The 23,514-nt window shown below is 35.1% G+C and overlaps 1 protein-coding gene across 9 annotated transcripts in view; it reads left to right on the plus strand.

Annotated features, from left to right (window-relative positions):
• Positions 1-23,514, plus strand: part of ADAM23 (ADAM metallopeptidase domain 23) — a 200,991-nt gene that overhangs the window by 85,220 nt on the left and 92,257 nt on the right. For all 9 annotated transcript variants that reach the window (XR_013519073.1, XM_054257820.2, XM_078328302.1 and 6 more), the window contains exons 4-9: positions 132-195; positions 11,851-11,933; positions 12,994-13,057; positions 15,695-15,767; positions 16,578-16,651; positions 18,387-18,452. Coding sequence is in view for 8 of the 9 variants with exons in the window: in XM_054257820.2 (XP_054113795.1) it covers positions 132-195; positions 11,851-11,933; positions 12,994-13,057; positions 15,695-15,767; positions 16,578-16,651; positions 18,387-18,452 (424 nt within the window). In the remaining variant the exon portion in view is untranslated. The remainder of the gene's footprint in view (positions 1-131; positions 196-11,850; positions 11,934-12,993; positions 13,058-15,694; positions 15,768-16,577; positions 16,652-18,386; positions 18,453-23,514) is intronic.

Genomic DNA, 23,514 nt, shown 5'->3' on the forward strand with positions numbered 1-23,514 from the left:
GTTTTTGCACTAACCACGGACTGCAGCTATTTGTGGTTTGCATGCATCTCACGTTCCTTTATTGAGCTGATTGTTTTTAAATCTCCAAGTGTCTTAGATGCAGAAATCACTCTATTTTCTTTCCTTTGTAGTGGTTTGTTGTCTTCTGATTATGTGGAGATTCACTACGAAAATGGGAAACCACAGTACTCTAAGGTACGGTTACTGGCGTCGGCAAGTCCTGTAGTATAAGTGTACTTACAGAGTTGATCAATGCACACCGCACTGTTTTGATGTCTCAGTAAAATCACCTGTGCTCTTTTACAATGATACTGTTTTTAATGAGGAGAAATTTATTAAAATGTGCAAATGTATGAGGTAACATTAGGTATTCAGGACAGATGATACTGTTTTTAGTGAGGAGAAATTTATTAAAATGTACAAATGTTTGAGGTAACATTAGATATTCAGGACAATAAGGAAATGTTTATTGTTTTGATTATTAATACAGTACCTTTTGTGATAGTATAAAGAGCTATACAGTTCCAAATCAGCACCTGGAAGTAGTCAGTCAATAAAGAAGGACCAGGCTCATGGCCATCGAATCTGGATTAGAAGACTGGATGGGCTGTTAGAATGACTGTTTAGTGCAAATAACTTTGCTGCCCAAGAAGGGCAGAGGACAGGTGGGGGAAGTGAGATTTAGGCAGTACTTTTTCTCTAGCCTTCACAACAATTCTATGAGGATGTTATTATTCCTGCTCTACCACGGAAGAAGTTGAGGAAGAGAGAGGGAAAATAAGCCTGCTTAAGGCCACTGAGCATTGAATATGAGGGTACTTGGGTATCTGGTTCCTTCATTTGGACACGAACTTTCTTTTCTTCAGGGAGAATTAATAAAGAGGAAGTGGATTAGGATTAAAGCAAAAGAGGGATTATTTGTATATAAGAAACAGTGATCTCCATCAGTCAGGGTGAAGATCCCCAGAATGGCTACAGAAAGAAACTTGGACTTTTAGGGAGTAAACAAGTGCCACTGAACCTAGCAGTGTCCTCAGTGTCCTGGCTACTGGGGGCACAGGAAAGGAAACAAAGTGGGAAAACATCACTAGATTTGTTGTTTGTTTTTTTCCTAGATTGCTAACACATGTCAGCATAAAAGCAGCACCTTTCCCATGTGTGGACTTGTGCTGCATAGGTAACTGGGATTTTCAGTCTGACGGCTTCTCAGCAAATATTTATAGGTGTCCTTAATTATAAATACTGCCCAGGAGGCCCTCGCATTTCTCAGGCTTTGTAACATTCCAATTCACAGTGGGCACATTTGTAACTGGATGTGTTTTCCAGCCTTTGAGTTTTGTGCCACAGATTAAGAACTTAACATGTATCATTCTTATTAGTTGTCAGTTCTTGCCTTAGGTTGCATTTGGGGATTGTTGAATCTTCCTAAAAGTGAATGCTGTGGAAAGTGAGCAAAAAAGCTAAATCAAGTGTGGGAATGAGCTTCCTGGCATTTGTACAAACTGAAGCTTCTGTCAGCTGTGCCAGGAGCACTGCGGATGCTGAATCATGAGCCTGGAGTAGACAAGATTGCAGGGAACTTTATAGACTCAGCAAATGAGCCACCTTTGCAGGACACAGAAACCTGATCCAAACTTCTCACTAAGGCACTCAGTTACTTTTTTTTTTTTTTAAGAAACACAATAGCTAATTGGCCTCCAGAGGTCATTTGAGGTCCCAAAAGGAGGCCTTATCATTAATAAGACACTCCTAATCTGATGTCAGTTGTAACTAAAACTTAAAATAAAAGATATTTCAACTCTAGCAAATGAAATTGTGTTTGCTGCAGTTTGTGTCTGTGTTCACTGCTTTTCTCTCATTCATGACCCATTTTCTCCATATCCAAACTTATGTGCTTCATAGATAATGAATTAACAATCTCTTTTTTATGTGTCTATATTTATGTACATCAAGAAAATCCAAGATGATACGGTACACACTATTTTGTATCAGGATTTTTAAAATGTAACAAATTTTAAAATATTTTAGCATGTGTTAAGTAATCTTATAAACCTTTAATTTTTAAAAACTTCATAGTATTATTTCTAATTCATTTGTTATAAATTGTTTAAAAATGCCATAATAATAGACATTTTGACTGTTTCCTATCTTTCACCATATGAATAACTTCAAGGAAAGGACTTCCAGATACATTTTGAATACATCCCTTATAATTGCTTCAGGATTAATTCTGAGTCAAAGAGTTGGTACAATTTTTTTACACTCTTGTATATATTAACAGTTTTTCTTTCTGAAAGTTTGTATAAATTCATACTCTTGACACCACTACGTACATACATACACACACACACACATATATATATTAAAGCATTTTTAAATAAACTTCATGAAGATTGTCTGTGCTGTTTCAGCAAATCTTTGTACAGAGTACTAGAAAAGGAAATTAATATGTAAGAATGGCTAGGTTAAATGTATTTTCACATATAATGCAGCCTTTTTCCCCCCAAAAATCTCAAACTATTTAGACAAAAGTACATGCACACAATGTACACACATACATAGACACACAATAATATCCACATAACTAAAGAACAGTCTATTTGGCTGTGAAGTTAAATATGAATGTGGACATGACGTTGACAGTATCCCAGGAATTGGTTGCAACCATACTTTGAAAAGAGGATTGTCTAGGTTTTCCCATTTCACCATTACCAAGCCCCTCCCTCATTCCTATTTCTCACTAAGAAAAGATTAATGTCTTGGCTTTTACTTTTATTGCATGGAAGTGGGTTAAAAGTGCATCTTTCCATGTGAAGTAAATTTAGGAGCTGGAGAGGTCAAAAAGAAGCATGTAATATAAATGCTAGGTATCAGTCCACGGGTAAGGAAGAACTTTTGTTCTGTGCTTGATGGAGCAATAGCTTTTGTTTAAGTTCCTGCCAGTGCTTTGCACATAATATATAATAAAACTATTTGGTTGAATTTTTTTACTACTTTAAAAAGTAATTTATTTACTTTTTTTGTTTAAACAAATTTATTGGAATGTAACATATATCATAAAGTATATAATTTTTTTTAGTTTGTCTACAGAATTGTACATCAACATAATGTAATTTTAGAATATTTTTACTGTCCCATAAAGAAACCACACCACCTATTACCTATTAACAGTTGCTCCCCAATCTCTCTTTCACCAGCCATAGATAATCACTAATCTATTAATACTTTCTATCTCAATAGATTTGCCTATTCTGGACAGAAGTGAAATTATATGATAGGTGGGCCTTTGTGACAAGTTGCCTTTTTTGTCCCAAGCTTTAATGAGATATAATTGAAAAATAGAAATTGCATATATTTAGGGTTTATAACTTAAATTGTATATATAGGAATTACGTGTATTATACAAAACATTGTGTTGATATATTTATGCATTGTGAAATGGTCACCACACTCAAGCTAATGAACACACCCATCACCTCACATAGTTATCTTTTTTTTTTTGTAGTGAGAACGTTTAAGATCCACCCTCTTAGCATATTTCAGATACTGTATATAATACAGTATTGCTAACTGCAGTCACCATGCTGTCCATTAGATCTCCAACACGCATTTGTCTTGTATAACGGAAGCTTTGTATCCTTTGACCAGCATCTCATTTCCCCTTCCCTTCAATTCCTGGCCACCACCATTCTGCTCTCTGCTTCTATTAGTTAGATTATTTTAGATTGGACATGTAAGTGAGATCATTCAGTATTTGTCTTTCTGTGCCTGGTTTATTACACTTAACATAATGTCCTCCAGGGAGATTCATGTTGTCACCAATGGCAGTATTTTTTTCTTTTTTTAAGGCTGCATAATATTTCTTTATACTATATTTTCTTTATTCATTCATCTGTCAATAGACACTTGGACTGTTTTGATATCTTGGCTATTGTGAATAATGCTTGCAGCTATCATTATCTCTTTGAGACTGATATTTTATTTCCTTTCTATTTTTAATTCTCTGAGGAACCTCCATACTGTTTTCCATAATGGCTGTCCCAATTTTAGTTCTCACCAGCAGTTTACAGGGATTCCCTTTCCTCCACCTCCTCCCCAACACTTGTTATCTTTTGTTCTTTTGATAATAGTCATCCTAACAAGTGTGAGGTGCTAGCTCATTATGAGATGATTACTGATGTTGAGCACTCTTCATGTACCTGTTGGCCATTTGTATGTCTGTGTCTTCTTTTGAGGTATATGTGTTCAAGTCCATTGCCCATTTTTAATGAGGTTATTTGTTTTCTTGCTATTGAGTTGTTTGGTTTCCTATATACTTTGTACTTTAAGTCCTTATCAGATGTATGGTTTGCAAATATTTTCTCCCATTTTGTGGGTTGTCTCTGCAATCTGTTGATTGTTTCTTTTGCTGTGCAAAAGTTGTTTAGTTTGATGTAGTCCTACTTGTCTATTTGTGCTTCTGTTGCCATGCTTTTGATCATGACCAAGACACTGTGGCCAGGACAATTGTCAGAAGCTTTTACTTTATTGATGTGTTGACCAACTTTGCTGATGAGCCTATTTAAAATAATTTTTAGCTTTTCAGTTCTTATAAAAGAATAAACATCAATATAACAGTATAAAAGTACTTTTCAAAATTAACATATTTCTGTTGTCTTTTTTTGGTGAGCTGTTAATACGAATTTGTCAGTCTTACTAATACTTTGATTTCTCTTCTGCTTATAAAAGGAACTGCTTCCTGACTGGCAGCATATGATGAATAGATAGAGGAAGTGCCCCATCCCAACTTCCCTCTACCTTTTCACTGTCATTCTTAGGTGGGGAAAGTAACTTTTCCTAGGTCTATTTTCTCACCCTGGCTTCTTCCTATTCCCTTGCTCATTTTTGCTCAGGGAAGGAAGAGCAGCTTGACTGCTGGGAACGTATGTCTGTGCAGCCAGTTCCTCCCTCCTTTTTTTTTTTCTTTGTAGGATCCACCTTCCTATAGGAAAAACGTGCTCTCTCCACCTTTCTCCTCTCTGAATTGTACTGTGGCCACCCCCGTGTGTGTGTGTGTGTGTGTGTGTGTGTGTGTGTGTGTGTGTGTGTGTGTATGGTGGAAGTTAGGTTGTCCCACATTGTCTCTGTCTGGGTGAGTAAGACTAGCTAACTCATGGGTACAGCATTAACAGGCCTATTAGATTCTCAACTAATCCTATCCTCCAGTATAGCGCTATAATAAATGAAGGTGACATTTTGATGTTTCAATTCTATGTCACTCTCTCATTTAATTTTAAACTTGCATGTGCACCAATTCATACCCACTAGGATGGCTATAGTAAAACTGATGGGCAGTAACAAGTGCTGTCGAGATTGTGGAGAAATTGGAACCCTCATACACAGCTCGTGGGAATGTAAAATGTTGTGTGGCTGCTTGGAAGAACAGTGTGGCAGTTCCTCCAAAAGTTCAACAAAGAGTTACCATATCACCCAGCAGTTCTACTCCTAAGCATATACCCAAGTGAATTAAACACATATGTCTACAAAGAAACGTGTACTTAAATGTTTATAGCATTATTCATAGTATCCAAAAGGTGGAAACACCCTAAATGTCCTTCAATTGATGAAGGAATAAAGGAAATATGGCATATTCACATAGTGGAATTACTATTCAACCAATAAAGGAATGAAGTACTGATACATACTACACCATAGATAAATCTTATAAGCATTATGCTAAGTAAAATAAGCCATACACATAGGAGCACATATTGTATGATTCTGTTTATTTGAAATGTCCAGAATAGGCAAATTCATAGGAACTGAAAGTAGGTTCATGGTTGTCAGGGCCTGGTGGAGTGGAGGGGAGGAAAAATGGGGAATGATTGATAATGAGTATAGGACTTATTTCTGAGGTGATGGGACTTTTCTGGCTAGATAGTAGGGATAGTATATTCAGAATTGTAAATTCACAGAATTGTTAAAAAAAACAACAACACTGAATTGTATACTTAAAAAAGGGAAACTTTATGGTTTGTGAATTATATCTAAACAACAATGAAAACCCAGCTGGGGAATAAGAATTTACTTACCTACCCTCTTCATCAAACAAGAATCCTTTAAGATTGGCCTTGTCACACATGCTCATGAATAAGCCATTCTGTTCATTCATTAAACAAATATGTTTTTACTAGTATAGCATAATGTCCTTCAGGTCACCCATGTTTGGCAATTGCCAGGATCTCCTTTTTTAAGGCCGAACGCTATTCCAGTGTGTGTGTGTGTGTGTGTGTGTGTGTGTGTGTGTGTGTTGAAATAAGCCAGGCACTGAAAGAAAAATATTCTGTGACCTCATTTATGTGTGGAATCTTAAAAAGTCAAATATATATTTAGGCTAGTGCAAAAGCAATTGAGGTTTTTGCCATCTAAAGTAATGTCAAAGTCTGCAATTACTTTTGCACCAACCTAAGAGAAACAGAGAGAACAGTGGTTACCATGGGCAGGAGGTAGAGGGGTGGGAGTGGAGTGGTGGGAGGGGGAGATTTAGGTCGGATGGTACAAAGTTGCAGTTATGCAGGCTGTAAGTCTATAGATGGAATGTATAGCATGAGGGCTATGGTCATTCATATTGTATGATGGGAATTTGCTAAGAGAGTAGATTTTAGGTGCTCACACCACATGCTTACACAAAAGGTAATCGTGAGGTAGAAATACAACATGTTAATTTGACTGACTATAGTAATAATTTCACTATGTATATCAAAATATCATGTTGTATATTTTAGATATACACAACTTTTTTTTGAGTTGGAGATTCACTCTGTCATTCAGGCTGGAGTACAGTGGTGCAGTCTTACCTCACTGCAGCCTCCTTTTCCTGGGTTCAAGTGATTCTCCCATCTGAGCCACTAAAGTATCTGGGATTACAGGTATGTGCCACCACACCCGGCTAATTTTTGTATTTTTAGTAGAGACAGGATTTCACCATGTTGGTCAGGCTGGTCTTGAACTCCTAACCTCGAGTGATTCACCCACCTCAGCCTCCCAAAGTGCTGGGATTACAGGCGTGAGCTACCGCTCCCAGCCTGATATAGATAACTTTTAAAAAACAAAAAAGGGGAAAAAAATATGTACACACACACACACACACACACACACACACACACACACATTGATTTAGCTCTTACTGTGACTTAGTTTAGGTCATAGTTCCTGTTCTAGGTACTAGATATGTATCAGTGAACCAAACAGATAAAGATCCCTCCCTGCCCTTGTGGGTCTTGTGTTCTCATCTCACTTTTATTCTTTTCTTTATCAGTATAACCACATCACCTTTTTAGAATGTTCTTTGTGCTTTCCTTATCAAATCATCATCACAGCTCAGGTCAAGCTTGCTTCTAAGAGTGAAGGCTTTTTGGCAGGAGAGCATGGATTGTGGTCGGGTGCAGTGGGTCTCTGTGCATGTGGCTCCTGGCTGGGAGGTAGGGTTGATGCAGAGTGGAAGAGATTGGAGGACTGAGCGTTCTGAAGACCCTGTCCAGTGTATGAATAAGAGAGGGCGGGCTCTGCAGAAGCCCATCAGAGTCTTGCCAAAGTGCTGTATTGGAGCCAGGGGTATTTTCAGACACACAAGTCTGTCTTCCCTTTTCTGAGTCCCCCGCCCCGTGCTTTCTGCTTCTTTTCCTCATTACCTCTTCCTTTAGTAATATTTTAATAAATTTTTCAGACTATTTTTTAATCTATTTTCCTATATTTTTTACTGCCTCTTAGCTTGCTGTAATTGGCTTTAAAAATTCATGTTTATGTGCTTTGTTTATAACCAAAAAGTTAGATAACTTACAGTTTGTATTTCCACTCCTATACTAAAAGTCACTCTTTTACTTCTGTATACACTAGAACTTTTTCCCTAGTCTTTGAATTAATAGCCAGTTCTAGAAAACAGTTTCTTACCACTTCATAAATAACAATTTAAGCAATAACAAGGAAAACAGAACTATCCACACTAAATCACTTAAATTACATCCAGGATTATCAGTTATTAGAATTTCGAGTATAAAGTTGAAATTATTATTAATCATTCAAAATATTGCCCTTCCTGGCAACATTCAGAGTACATTATAAAATGTGAAAGGAGCATGGGGTTAACAAAATACCCCAAGGAATCAAGATAGCAGACCACAGAAGCTCCTCACAGAACTATTTTAAGTTTGAATAATATAATTTATATGAACTATTAAAAATTTACATAGCATTGGTACAGCCAAACTGTTCTAATACTTTATTAATTAAACTACTGCAAGAACATTTTCCTCCATTAAATTTAATGCAAGTAGATAATTAAACAAATTAATAATTTGTGTGTTTGGGTTGCAAGTCCCCAATTCTCCAATATTATTTTTTCATTTCCTTATTCTACAGTACTCAAAGTCAGATATACACATCCAATTATAGGTATCTTCTTTCTATTTCTCATTTGTTATCAGCTCGTTGATTTTTAAAATAGTTTTGCATATCCTAGTAGTTGATAAGCTTGAAGTATTTAAAATATGTATATAGAATACTCAGAATCAATATATATAGTGTCATAGTTTTATTATTATATTCAGAACCTTGATATCATAATATGCATATTTTCTACTTAAGGCCTGTGTAGTTTCCTTTCAAATGTTTATCCAGATTTTCAGGAATAGATTGAAAATATCAGTGCGTGGTCACGATGAATGTCCAGGTTTTTGGGAGTTTCATAAGCAATAAAGAACTGGCTAATGGAACTTTACTATGCAGATGAAATAATTAAACAAACACAAAGGTGGGGCGATTTTAAAACCAAATTGAAACTATTGGTTCTATTTCCACTAAAGTGAGTAGAATCCAACATTTCCTGTTATTATTATTATTATTATTATATTTTGTAGAGGTGGGATCTCACTACATTGCCCAGCCTGGTCTCAAACTCCTCCTCCTGGGCTTAAGCAAGGAGGAGTTTGCATCTTCCTCAGCCTCCCAAAGCACTAGGATTATAGGCATGAGCCATCACGCCAGTCTAGTTCCTGTTATTAGATTAGTAATACCAGGGAACCAGGTATCTTTACCCCTACAAGTTGTTATCACTAGAGTCACAAGGTTGTTATCCCCAGCCATTTCTGGTTAGGATGTATTTAAAAAGATGAACAAGGCTTCAGTGTGTCAGTATATAAAGAGCAACCTGGTAGGTTCCAATGGGATTCTGAGCTTGGAGACCTTCTGGAGCAGAATTATTATTGGAGCATGATCTGGCTTGTGGAGTGTTCAGCTGTGCGCAAGTAGCAGGCTAAGAAAGGTAGGGAGCATACTAGGATTTTTAATTTCCTGTGACAAGCCAATAACTTCCACTTATCAGATGCTCCATTTTTGTTAAATTTAATTAACTGACAGTTTTGGATCTGAAAATGCTGATGTCTGTAGGGATGCACAGGGACTTGTGTCATGGGCTGAACTGAGCTCTTTTTGATTCTGCTTGCTGCCATTTGCCAAGTCACAGATCTGTGACCCACTCCTAGGTGGTCAGGGCCAGCCCTCTTTAATTATCTGAGGTCTTTCTAACTGGAGAAAGAAACATGGACTTGAGAACCTGAAGATGTAGGAATCAACTTGTTATTTTGTTATTTTTAGAAGACCCTTTGGCACTTTGTGTTTGTCCCCCTCTGGGTACATGGAGACAACAGTCACTGTGAGGTAATGGTTGTTGAAGATGGCTAGATCCCTGGGTGGAAGGCTCCCCTGGAGCAGACTGTGCAAAGTCATAATGGCCAATGCCCTTTAGAAGTGGGCTCCCTGCACTGGCCCACCACTGTTGCGCTTGGCATCCAGGAGGGATCGCTCCTTCTCTCTCAAGATTTATTTTATATGAAATAAGATGTTACTTTGCAGTGGTGTGAAGTGTTACCACATAATATTTTTCCATAATACTTTTTAAAAACTTGGTATAAATTTAGTAATAAAAGCCCAGAAAATCTTCTCATATTACTGGTACTAATACTAAATTGGAAGCTGCCAATTTGCTTATAATGCTTAATATAACTACACAATTTAGCTGTTAAAACTTTCTTATGATGATAAACATCAGAGATTGGATGCCGCCTGCTTTCTCATGTAAGGTTCAAAAAATACAGTGATGCAAGGCCAGGCACAGTGGCACATGCCTGTAATCCCAGCTACTAAGGAGGCTGATGCACAAGAATTGCTTGAACCTGGAGGTGGAGCTTGCAGTGAGCTGAGATCATGCCACTGCCCTCCAGCTTGGGTGACAGAGTGAGACTGTCTTAAAAAAATAAAGGAAGAAAAGAAAAGCAGCTCTTCACTGTACACACACACACACACACGCACGTGCTCACACACACACACACACACACATATATGCAGTTGATCCTTGAACCACACAGGTCCCTTATATGTAGACTTTTTTCAACCAAACACAGTATTGGTGGGGTGCAAAACATGTGTATATGGAGGGCTGTCTTTTCATGTATGCGAGTTCCACAGAGCCGACTGTGAGACTTGAGTATGTGCAGATTTGGCAATATGTAGGGGTTCTAGAACCAATCCCTGACTGTATAAATATATATTTATCTCTGTTTTCTTGCAACAACACACCTAAATAACAGGGGATAAAAAAGGACATGAACTCACCAAGACAAAGACAGGAGAAGAGAAAAAAAGTAGGTGAGACATATTCATAAAATTTCAGGAGATAGAAAGTGAATGAGGGGTGACTTTTAGCTTTGAGCTTTTCATGCTCTGCTAAGTTTGTTTGGGGAAAAACCAAGAAGAAACAAGTCAACTTACATTACTTATCCCAGAAAGGCAGAACTGAAAGCATCTGTAAAAAATGAAAAGTCGGTTGAAAGTAGATGTAGAGTAGTTAAGTCCCCAATTTACTGCCTACCCCATGCAGCCAGATAGCCACATAGGAAGTCAGGGACTTCCTTAGTCTGGTAGGAGCTCATGTGCAGAGTACACCTAACCAGTGAATATAGATTTAACTAAAACTGGTGATATGCATTAGAATGTATTGGGGGTGAGAGGGGTTTTCAAGATTCTATATTAGGAAGGTAATTTCTAAAATGGAATCAGTCAGAACATAGAAGTATAAACATTTCAAAATATGTAGGCAAACACCAGAAGAAACAGCTTAAAAAGTTAAAAATGATTGCCTTGGAGGTAGAGGGGAAAGAGGGACAAAGGAAACAGCTGTGTTTTTCTTTTTAACTTGTAGTTATTATTTGACTTTGAAACTACATTTATATGTTGTTTCTAAAATGTTTTTTAAGTTAATTTTCAAAGGTAAGGAAACAAATAAGATTTTGTATAGTTTTCCATAAAAAATGATTATAAACAACACTTTTGGAGTCTCTCCTCAGTCAAGTGGAAGTCCTTATTCCATAACAACATCTGAAATACCAATACTCCTATAATACATACTTAAGAAATGTGGGGGAATGGATGCAGCAAACCACCATGGCATGTGTATACCTATGTTACAAACCTGCACATTCTGCACATGTACCCCAGAATTTAAAGTATAAATAAATAAATAAAATGTACAAAGAAAACATTTTTTTAAAGGAATGTATGTTTTACTAATTACATTGGTGTCATTCTTTTTTAAAGCCTTTTCTCCTTCATTCAATTTAATACACACATGCTTGTTATAGAAAAGTTGAAAAATTGTCCAGTCTTATTTGCAACTTCATTTAGGAGGAGTTTCAAGGGTTATTAATACAGTGCACATATATGCCCATCCTTGCATTTCTTTTTGCTTTATGGAAGCACCCAAAGAATTAATCATGATGCATAAAATACAACCAATCAATTAAACCTTCTGCTTTCCAGGGCGGAGAGCACTGTTACTACCATGGAAGCATCAGAGGCGTCAAGGACTCCAAGGTGGCTCTGTCAACCTGCAATGGACTTCAGTAAGTGGGAATCTCATTGGTGTTTTATTCGTTGACCCTCTTCAGTTTCTCTTTTATGGATATATATTTTAGTGACTCTTCTGTGCCATTGCTGTGGACTGCCTATGGAGTGGTGCACAAGGAGGGCAATGTCCCTGTTTTCTTGAACACTTAGTGTTTGCAGGAGATGCAGAGATTAACCAAATGATTACATAGATGAATGTTTAATTACCATTGTGCTGAGAGCTGTAAAGGGGAAGGAGAGGAGCTTGCGGAGTGGGAAAACTAGTCCAGGAAGGTTTCCCAGAGGTGTAATCCAGAGGACATATCAGTTAGACCTATAGCTAGACTTGAGGTCAGTAGGCTGTAGATCTAAGAAACTTAGACCTAACAATAAGTTGGAGTTAGCCAGGCAAGGGTGGGTGACAAAGAGCAGAGTTCGCACATTGACCTAGGGGTGGGCTCTAACAGAATCGTGCGTTGGCACCTTTTAGACCTGAACACAGTAGCACCTCATATAAAGATTTAGTTTTGGCCATGTGATGACAAAGAATCTTGAAACTTTTTGCATTTTTGTAAAAAATCTTAACGTCTCTGAATATTAAATGTAATTTGTATGACATAGGGTCATACTGCTTGATGGCAATTCAGAATTTACAAGCATAAAGATACCTCTGTTTGCTCCTTCAGAACCAGATAGTTTTAGTTTATTCTTATATGTAAAGGACCTGTTTTCTTACAGGCAATATTGAATTTGTATAACTAGAAATTTGTATAGTTATACATGGTTCTGGAATAATAACTTTAGAGACTGCCATTGAGTGAATAGTCTTATCCCAGAGTAATTTTCTAATCTATGTGTTGAATTTCAAACATTAGTTGTAGCCTCCATGCTGCCTAGTAGAGTGCTGGGGCCACAGTGGGACTCCATGCAGATATGTGAATTACATTTGAGACCACGTAAAGGGATTTGTTCAGTTATACTCTTTATTTTGAAGACACAATAATGAAGCTCACTTGCTGTTTCTTGCCATTTACTGTGTTTGTTTATTCCCTCCTTGTGTGGTTTCTTTTGTGCTAGTGGCATGTTTGAAGATGATACCTTCGTGTATATGATAGAACCACTGGAGCTGGTTCATGATGAGGTGAGTTTATGCCATCAGATGCATGATACTGCAGCATCTTTGCCTTTGAGCAGAAAAGAGGAAAGAATGTAGATTTCAAAGTGCATTTGCATGTTACCTTATTTCAAACTTAGAAGGGTATCCTGAGTTTTGAAGTTTAAGTTGCACATGCCAGGCCCACGTACCAGTAAGGGATCATAAGAAGCATCAAACACAGGTTTTCTGAAGCAAATCCTAGTCCTTCCCAGTCTATGAAAAGAGCAGAGAGGATATTTTGTTTTTTTCCTAGCCAGCCTCTTTAGTTTAAACTGGCTTTCATGAAAGTCTTTATACAAAAAAGATACTTGCAGACACATTTATAGGAGCACAATTTGCAATTGCAAAAATATGGAACCTGCCCAAATGCCCATCAATCAATAAGTAGATAAAGAAAATGTGAGCTATAAACACACACACACACACACACACACACACACACACACACACACACAATGGAATATTACTCAGCCATAAAAAGAAATGAAATAATGGCATTCACAGCAACCTGGATGGAATTGGAGACTATTACTCTAAGCGAAGTAACTCAGGAGTAGAAAACCAAACATTGTATGTTCTCAATCATATGTGGGAGCTAAACTAAGAGGATGCAAAGGCAAAGTCTGATACATTGGACTTTGGGGACTCAAGAGGATGGCAAGGGATGAGAGACTACACATATTTGGGTACATTGTACACTGCTTGGGTGATGGGTGCACCAAAATCTCAGAAATCACCACTAAAGAATTTATTCATGTCACTCTTGGTTATGGCAATGTACATTTGAATATGGGATAAATTTCAAAGTTGAAGAAGAAAAGTTTGAAAGGGTTGATGTTTGAATAAACCTCTGTCATTTTTCAACTATTAACTATAAAAATTATCAGATAATGAAGGCACTCAGATAAAGACATTTTGATTCAGTAAAATGTTTTTTTCTTACTCCAATAAGGATAGGTAATCTGTGTACAGCAAAGTTATTTGACTAATTGAGCAAAAACTCTGACTTTGATCTCTGGCTTTGACTAATGGCCCTGGTATCCTAAAAAAAATCCACAAAGAACAAAACATAGAATCCCAAATAATAGATATTTAAGCCTTAGAACTTTTTAAATATATAAAATGAGATTTTATATATTTTTTTAATGTATTCATAGTAAGGTGATTTTGTAGATTTGATGAATTAATAAATGTAGGTGACAATGTCTATTAAACTGTAATAAGGATTTATAAACATAAACTATTGTTATCATAATGTTAAAAGCATTGGGTTGACATTGTTTACTCATGATCATATTATTCAGGACCTGATTGTTACAGGCAAATTGCCTTCTCTTTGCCTTCCTTCCTACTGCCTACTTTTTGTTCATTTGTCCTCATCCACACTATGGGTAGGGGAAAGGAATAGTGCTTGAAACTTTAAATTAGTCGGTTTTTTAAGTTGTGTTGCTGATCCCACTGTGAATTTTATTACGATGTTTTCACCTTTTATCAGAATTTAGAGCTTACTGTAATTAATTTTAGATCTTTTTTATGTTTAATTTATTATTGTTGATTTTAGTATGCTTTGTGATAAGTAATATGTGGGATATTTCTCACAAGAATTCATGTTTTATTTCAATTAATAAATGAATAGCAAAACGTTATAAGTCTCATGTAACCTATTAAGAAGTTTCTTTTCTATAATTTTTTCTGATTATAAAACTAATACATTATAGGAAATTTGGAAAAGCAAACAAATAATTATAGCAATTGTCAATTATCCTGCCCCCAAAGATAACTTTTTGTCATGTTTCAAAGTATGTTCTTCCAGTTTTTCAATGATATAGTCCCATATATTTTTAAAAATAAATTGGATCATTATTTTATAATTTTAAGACAATGATATAGCTCTCTGAGCCTTAATATCTTTATTTGTAAAATAGGGATAAACCATGTGCTTTATATAAGGGGTCGCGTGAGGAATAAATTAAGTAATGTGTACATTAACAGTACCTGGTACATACTATGTACTCAGTAATGGAAGCTATTAGTAATAAGAATAATGATAATAGGCATACCTAAAAGTGTAATTTCTAGGGCAAAAAATATAAATGTTTTCACATTTGTTGATAGACCTTGCTAAATTTCTCTCTCAAACTTTGCCACCAATTTCCTCTCACAGCAAGGTGTGAGAGTGCTTTTTGCCTTGCAACTGTAATTAACTATAGATACCATAATTTTTAAAACTTTGTTAGTTTTATGGCAAAAGTTGGTGCGTCATTTTTTAAAAAAAAATTTGCCTATTGAAGGGATATGAAAGCTTTCGGCATGTTTTTACATATTTATTGACCTTTTGTGTTACTTGTCAATTTTCCATTTGTAGTTTTGAAGCAAGCTAAGATTTAAGAATAACTATAATAACACTATGCTTTTATCTAAACTGGGGCAATTAGATGATACTCTTTTATTTAAAACTAAGATTTCGATAAGACATATACCTTTCACTTTTGATTGATAGCTAAAAGATTGACATATAAATATTCCCATTTAAGGGAGGACATTAGAGAAAGTTCTAACACTGTTTCGTAGAGACTTGTTCACGTCTTGCTTTCTAAATTGCCTACAATCATTTGGTTTCAGAAAAGCACAGGTCGACCACATATAATCCAGAAAACCTTGGCTGGACAGTATTCTAAGCAAATGAAGAATCTCAGTAAGTTTTGATTAAAATAGTGATTATATTTTATGTAGTAGGAGCTGTTTCTCGGTGGAGCTCAGTAGATTTACAGGCTTGTTGGAAGTGGAATTGGGCTGATATATGTGGGGTGAATATCGTGGATCAGCACTAGAATGAATGGTGGCTCTTGTATAAAGAAGCATGGAGAGTCACTTCCAATGCAAAGACTAAAACATGAAGCCTGTGAGTAAAGCTGCCTTGGGAACCAGAAAGTGTGGCCAAATTTAGTAGAATGATTTACAGTGAGGCTCATCCTGAAATGTTCCTGGCAGTTTGCTGCTCTTGAGCCAGCTTGTATTGCCTCCCTCTCATGCTCTACTCCAGACGCATTTTAAGTATGCTAATGTTGGCAGAAGCTTCTTTTGGATTGTTGGGGCATGTGATCTTATTTCTGTATATTACTGCCAAAAGTCCTTAATGATTTATGCGAAAGCTAATGCCATACATTATTTTGAATGCTAATGTCATACATTATTTTGAATGCTAAAATCAATTAGGCATAGTAGAATTCTCTCAAATTTTCAGATATTGTTAAGTGGTTGTATGTCAAATAGACGTCTTCTAAATGAATCTTGAACATTATGTTTTCATGATGTTTGGAACAAAATTACATTTGAACTATCTTTGTGGTCATGAGACTATGAAATATATGATGATCTGTGTGCTTTTTTTTCACCTTTAGTTTGACATATATTATCAGTACCTCTATTTCTTTATGTAATATTTTAAAACACACTCCCATTGAAATAAGCATAACATTTTGATGCTCATTTTTCTTTTACACAGCTATGGAAAGCAGTGACCAGTGGCCCTTTCTATCTGAATTACAGTGGTTGAAAAGAAGGAAGAGAGCAGTGAATGTGAGTGTGCCATTGAGCCTCAGGTGGGGCTATTTTACTCAGTGAAGTCGTGTGCCTATCATCACACAGTATCTAAGTGTACCTGAAACAGTTTAGATTTGGGGGACTGTTGTTTAAAAATGAAAACAATAAACAAAAAACCCTATGATTTGAGCCTTATCAACACACTGCTTTTTATTCATCTCTTTCTCTTAGTGATTCAAACTGATTACAGTAGTCTCTGAACCCTGATGTCATCTAAAGAATGTGTTGTTTTAGCTCTATTTTCAAAGTGTTTTCTTATGATAATTGCAGTGCATTTTATTTTCTATTTAAAGTACAGCAGACTTCTTTCTATATGGCTTATATAGCATCATATAAAACATTTCTGTTAATAAAAAAGTAGGAAGAGGAGTTAGATTTTGAAATGTTGGCTAATCATGCTTATTTATGTTTATTTCAAGTTACACCAAATTTTAAAGCTGTATGTGTTTTTCAGAACACAAGGAATTTATTTGACTATTAGCAGTATAGTTTTCTATAATGCAAAACAGTTTCTAAATAAAAATCACATAATTGTGTAATCAGCTACTATTGTGTACTTCACATGTATTGATAAACATATAGGGGCTTTGTAACTGAAATTATGTTTCTGGTCTTTTCATAATAGACTAGAAAGCTGTAATGATGGGGACTGTTTAGTAATTACATGGTGAATTCTGTGACACAGAATTAATTCCACAGCTTATAGATTACATGGTAATTTACTAGATAACTTAATGAGTAATTATAGTAGAAATTGCACATTTTAGATGATGTTTTGCTGAGTGTATTTTTTTGTGAAAAAACAGACCACCAGCCATCAAAATCTTAGTTCCAGGTTAAATTGTTCTCCCTTTTATGAAACTCATTATGATAATTATGGACACATTTATTATATATTATATAAATTATCATTATAAGATCTCTTTTGGCTCATTCATGAAGATGTGGTTGGTAATAAGAAGTTTTACGATGGCTGCTGTCCTTTCACTACAGTCCACCCCATCAAATGTAAAGTGATGAATGACTATGTACATAAAGAAAAAAGAGCTACCATTATAATTTTCCAACTATGGAAAAGAAATAAAAGTCCAAATGAAGGCTAAAATACTTACTCTTAAAGGATTATCTAGTATAATGAAAATTTAGAAGACGTTAGACTATAATAATTGGCAATGTTTGTTCCTTTGAAAAGTTGTGCAATTAAGAATTAGTATATTATTTTTAGAATTTCACTCCGGTGAGTTAATGTTTCTATTTGAATACGTTGATCTGTATCAGATATACCTGGAAATAATTATAACTTATGCTGTTCTTATTAAATAAGTTTTACATAAATTTTCATTGAAGTTTTAAATAAATATGACTATCACATTTTAATGTGAAATTGAGATTCATTTGTTTTAACAGAATTAGGCTATAATTTTTTTTCTAGAATATTTTTACATATTAAAACCATGTACAAACAACATGGCTGTTTTCTATGTAGATAAGTACTTTAATAATAAAATATAGTTGTTTTCTAAATACTTGAATATGTACCCATATCTTATGATCACTTTTTTTTGTTTCCCTGACCAAGTTTCTTCTAAGGTATTTATAAAGTATACAGCAGAGAGTTCTGAATTCACAGTCTTATCTACACTTTAACAGTTAGCACTACAGAGATTTGATGTCAGTCACCATTCTGACCATGTATTTTTATTTTCCATAGCCATCACGTGGTATATTTGAAGAAATGAAATATTTGGAACTTATGATTGTTAATGATCACAAAACGGTAAGAATATGGAGTAAATGGGTTTTAGACCAGATAGCTTACTTAAGAAAGAACACATTTTACTTTATATTTAATCATTATTCTACCTTATTAACCACAAGAAATTCAGACGTATTAAGTGACTTGATTTATTTCTTGGTGTTTGGAGACTCTGAGTTTTATAGTATTTTCACAACTTTAAACTTTCCTTATGTTTAATAATGATTGTAATTAATAGATTTAGCTGTGTGGCATCTTTTGTTTGTCTTTATTTAAAATTCTTATTCTCTACTTTTCTTCATCTATATATTTGGTCACTGCTTTCTAATTTTATTTTACGCTTTTGTCCTGCTAATATGTTATTATTTCTTACTAATTAATTATGATTGTGGTAGATATAATTGTAGGAGGTAAACATATAAAATAAAGATTTATCTAAAATGAGTATCTTTGATGATTTATCTTCTTTAAATATTGGAAAGATGAATAATCTTGTGTTACTTCTGTGGAAATAAAATGTGATTGAATATGTCATTTCAGTAACAAATTTAAAAGATATATGAAAAATATTCATTGTTACTCATTTTCCCCTCTTGAAGATACAGTAGAAACTCTGTTAACTATACTTAACCATTTCCTTTATAACATTAGTTGCCTGAAGCCCAGAAGAGTGTTGGTCAGTAGGCTGTATGCTAGTACACCTGATACTGGGTAGTAAATTTTAACACCTACGTCTCTTGATTTATAATGTTTGCTGATATCTGTGGTAAAAATACTCCCACCATAGCTGGTTTCAAGCTACCAAAGTAAGATCACTCATGAGGAGTTTCGAGAGGAGGTATCTAGTTGGCTGTTGTGATCTGATGGGAGCTAGCTCAGACAACCACTGCCACACTTCCCAGACTGTGTAGGCCAGTTATAATCTTTGTTGTTGTTACATGATTGAACTTTGAAAGTTGTATACGCTAAGGCAAAAAGTACTTGTTTTTATCAAAATAAAGTTGCATTTCTGAAAGACTGTGTCTAGATGAGAATCTTTTTAAAAAATCTTTTAAAAAACTTTAAAAAAAAAGTCAGGTATTGGTGACAAACTCCTGAAAGATTGAAACAAAAATTGAGATTGCTTTGCAGATATCTTTAAGTCCTTGTTTTACTTTAAGGAAACCAAAATTAGATTAGCAGACTATGTGATGAGGTTGTGCTTCATGCTAAAATGACTTGAAATTCTAATTAGCAGACCCTACTCAGAGAAGGCCTTGAAACCATAAATTTAAAAAAATAGTATCTTAATTTATATTTAAACTTTTATGTTTCTACTTTAATGGATATTTTCCATTAACAGTTTGTGTTGAAAATAAAGTTTTCCGATAGAATACCTCTTACCTTTGTATGCAGATTTATTTTCTGTTCCAGTTGCCTTTAAATACATTGCTTGAGATGTTAGTAAGAAGCAGAATTTATCAGAACACATATAATTTAAGAGAGGTTCTTACTGGTGGAAAGGAAAGCCAGATGTGTAGGCAGTCATTTTAAACAATAAAGGCTACAATAAAAACAATGAGTTTCTGAAGGACCTTAATTTGCTTGAAACCCAAAGATAGGTTTTTTTATCTGAATTATTTTTGTTTATTGGAACACTGAGATTTTTCCCCAGCTGATTCTCAATCTTGAGCATTGTGGCATGTTGTGAAATTATAGCTTTTGAAGCCTAAGCTTTTTTCAACATCCATTATATAAATTCTTTTAGAGTAGTGGAAATAATAATTAAGATGTATACAATGTCTTTGAATGCACAAAATGGGTTCTCAAATAGCTGTTAATCTATAGAATCCATTCTCAAACCTTTACTTGCAATTCCAAATCTCTTGTTCTACAATACTGTATCAGGAAAGTACATGAAGTTATCAATCAAAAGAGCAAATCTCAGTACCTGTGCAAAATAGGAAACAGTTACTATTAACTGTTAATTACAATTAAACAGTTATAATTTTTTGGTAATTTTTAAAACAATGTATTTTTAAAATTTTATTTGTATTCCTTCTCAATGGTAAAGATTTAAATAGTCTTGTTCTTATGAATAATAAAATAGCACACTTTAAAAAATATTGTTTTATATATAGAAAATTTGTACACATAGTCATGTTCTGTGATAAAGTTCCTTATTTAGGCTGCGAAATCTTTTAAGGGTAAATTTTGATAATTCATTATATTATTGTTATTATTATTTTGAGATAGGTTCTCATTCTGTCACCCCAGACTGGAGTGCAGTGGTGCAATCTCAGCTCAGTGCCCTGGGCTCAAGTGATCCTCCCATTTCAGCCCCCTGAGTAGCTGGGACTATAGGTGCATATAACCACACCTAGCTATTGTATTTTTTTTTTTGTAGAGACTGGATTTTGCCATATTGCCCTAGCTGGTGTTGAACTCCTGGACTCAAGCAATCCATCTGCCTCAACTTCCAAAGTGCTGGGATTGTGGGCATGAACCACCATGCCTGGTCTATTATTATTATTATTAAATGGGTGAGAAGTAGGCATGATATGGTCATCTGTTTTTGAAACAAGAAAAAGGAATTGTAATTTGTAGTGATAAATTTGGAGGAAATAGATATTTAAAGAGGAAATAAGACCGCACGCCGTGGCTGACACCTGTATTCACAGCATTTTGGGAGGACGAAGCAGGCAGATCACTTGAGGTCAGGAGTTGGAGACCAGCCTGGCCAATATGGTGAAACCCCATCTCTACTAAAAAAAAAAATACAAAAAATTAGCCGAGTGTGGTGATATACACCTGTAATCCCAGCTACTCGGGAGGCTGAGACAGAATTACTTGAATTCAGGAGGTGGGGGTTGCACTGAGCCAAGATTGCACCACTGCACTCCAGCCTGGGTAACAGGGTGAGACTCTGTCTCAAAAAGTGGCGGCGGGGAAAGGGAAGCTTTTATTTTTGAGTGGTAAAAGTGCCTGAAATAGAAATTACCTAAGATTTCTACTATTTAAAAAAAATAGTCTTATCGGCTAATAGAACTAAATATATTCCTTTTGCTCTAAGACAGAGTTACATTCGAATCCATAATAGTCCCAAATAAATATGTCATTTTATAAGACTTTTTTTTGAGAGCTGAAAAAAACTTTTTGAGATATGCTTTCTATGAGATGGAGGTTGTTTTTAAATGTGATTGTCACTTCAGTAGTAAATCAGAACTTATTGGATCAAAGTACTTAAATTCATGTGTTGAAAGTCAAACTGAACTCGAATAATTAATACATTTATTTCTGAATATTTGGAGATTTGCTACTCGGCTTTAGGATAATCATCTCACTGACAGTACTCATCTTAACAATCTTTATACTATATAATCCAGAATAGTTATTTTGATAATTCTCACCTTTGGGTTGAAAATCAAATTCTAACCTTATTTTTTTTCCTAAAAGACAGTTTTCTTAAGGCTTGCATGTGTTCAGGAAGGAAAAGCAATTTTGCCACTTTAAATAGAGTTTTAAACTGATCAGAAAATGTGAAAGTAAGTTTTATCGTAAATAGTGATTGCACATTTTTCTTTATATGCAAAATTAGTTCTCATTCATGTAGGAAATAGAAACATTCTGCCTACATTTGCATTCAAGCATATCCCTTTAATTGAGAGTGATTTAACATTGGCTGCCTGAAAAAAAAATTTTATTTTGAATAGGTGTCACATTATCAGTGGCTTTCCATTAGAAAAGAAAAATCCCTGAATTTAGTAAAAGGCCTCTTAGTACCTGGCTGGCGGAACCTCATTTGCAAGTAATTATAGCCTTGATAAGAGTCTACAAACACATCTTTGAGCCGCTTAAGTTAAAAATAAATATTAAAAACCTATTCTAATAGAAAATTGGTTGAGATTTTTAAAGTGCATGAAAAGCAGATGTTTTGCTTATGTTTTTTGCTACATTCTTAACTATACATCAATAAATGTAAATATGTACGCATAACATAAATATTTTTCAACTTAAACCTCACTTGGTTTTCCTTATTCAAAAACTACATTTTATATACACCTAACAAATTATGAATTCTCATGAATAATCATGATTGGTTAGGAATATACATAAATGATGTAATAGGAATTGTTAGTTGAACCCGCTTATCTCCTCTTTCAACCAAGAGACTAGAAGGATTTAAATTCCAGCTCTGTGATCCTGAGTAGGTCATTTGGGGATAATAAAACTGACCTCATAGAGTTGTGAGGAGCAAATATTTGTTTCAGGAGAAACACTTATAGTTCCTACTAAATCCCAGGTGTCCAATTAAATGACACTACAAGTTAATAAATCTAGTGGTCATTGTTCTGGCCTTGTCTGACTCTCTCAACAGTATTGGACACAGTTCATTACCCTCTTTTTTTGAAACATTTTATTTCATCTCTTGGCTTCTGTGACACAGTGACTCTCTCACCTCACCGGTTGTTTCTTCCAAGTCTTGAAAATCTGACCTCTCGAATCACGTGAGCTCCCTGGGGCTTGGTTCAGGGCTCTCTTCTCTTTCTGGACCTAAGTGACAACATCCGGTCTCAAGTCTTTAAGTGGTACCATCACTTTAAATTCATTACTCTCTACTTTTAGCTCTAGCCTTCTAAGTTCTGTGCTCACATATGCAACTGCCTATTTGATATCTCTACTTCAGTATTTATTTGAATAAAATTTCTGAATCAGAACTTAGTTCCCAAGTCCTAAACTTCTCTTCTCCTAGTTTTTCTTATTATTTTAAGTGGTACCACAGGCTCCCATCTGTTCAAGTTCAAGTTCAAAACCTAGGAGTTATCTTTTAATTCTTCTCTTTCCTCACTTTCTACATCCTATACATCAGCCAGTCATGGGAGTTCTGCCCTCGTAGTGGTTCTTGAATTCACTTTCTTCTCTCTGCAGTTGTTTAGCCTCCATTATCTCTTACCTGGACTATTGCAGTAGCTTCCCATCAGGTATCTGTTCTTCCATTCTTGGCACTCTCTAATTTACTTAACAATGGCAGGCACAGTAATTTTTCTAAAAAGAAAATCAGAGAATTGAAAATTATAAATATGAAATAAATTTTATTTTGTTT

The sequence above is a fragment of the Callithrix jacchus genome, chromosome 6, assembly GCF_049354715.1.
Source record: "Callithrix jacchus isolate 240 chromosome 6, calJac240_pri, whole genome shotgun sequence".
Taxonomy (NCBI): domain Eukaryota; kingdom Metazoa; phylum Chordata; class Mammalia; order Primates; family Cebidae; genus Callithrix; species Callithrix jacchus.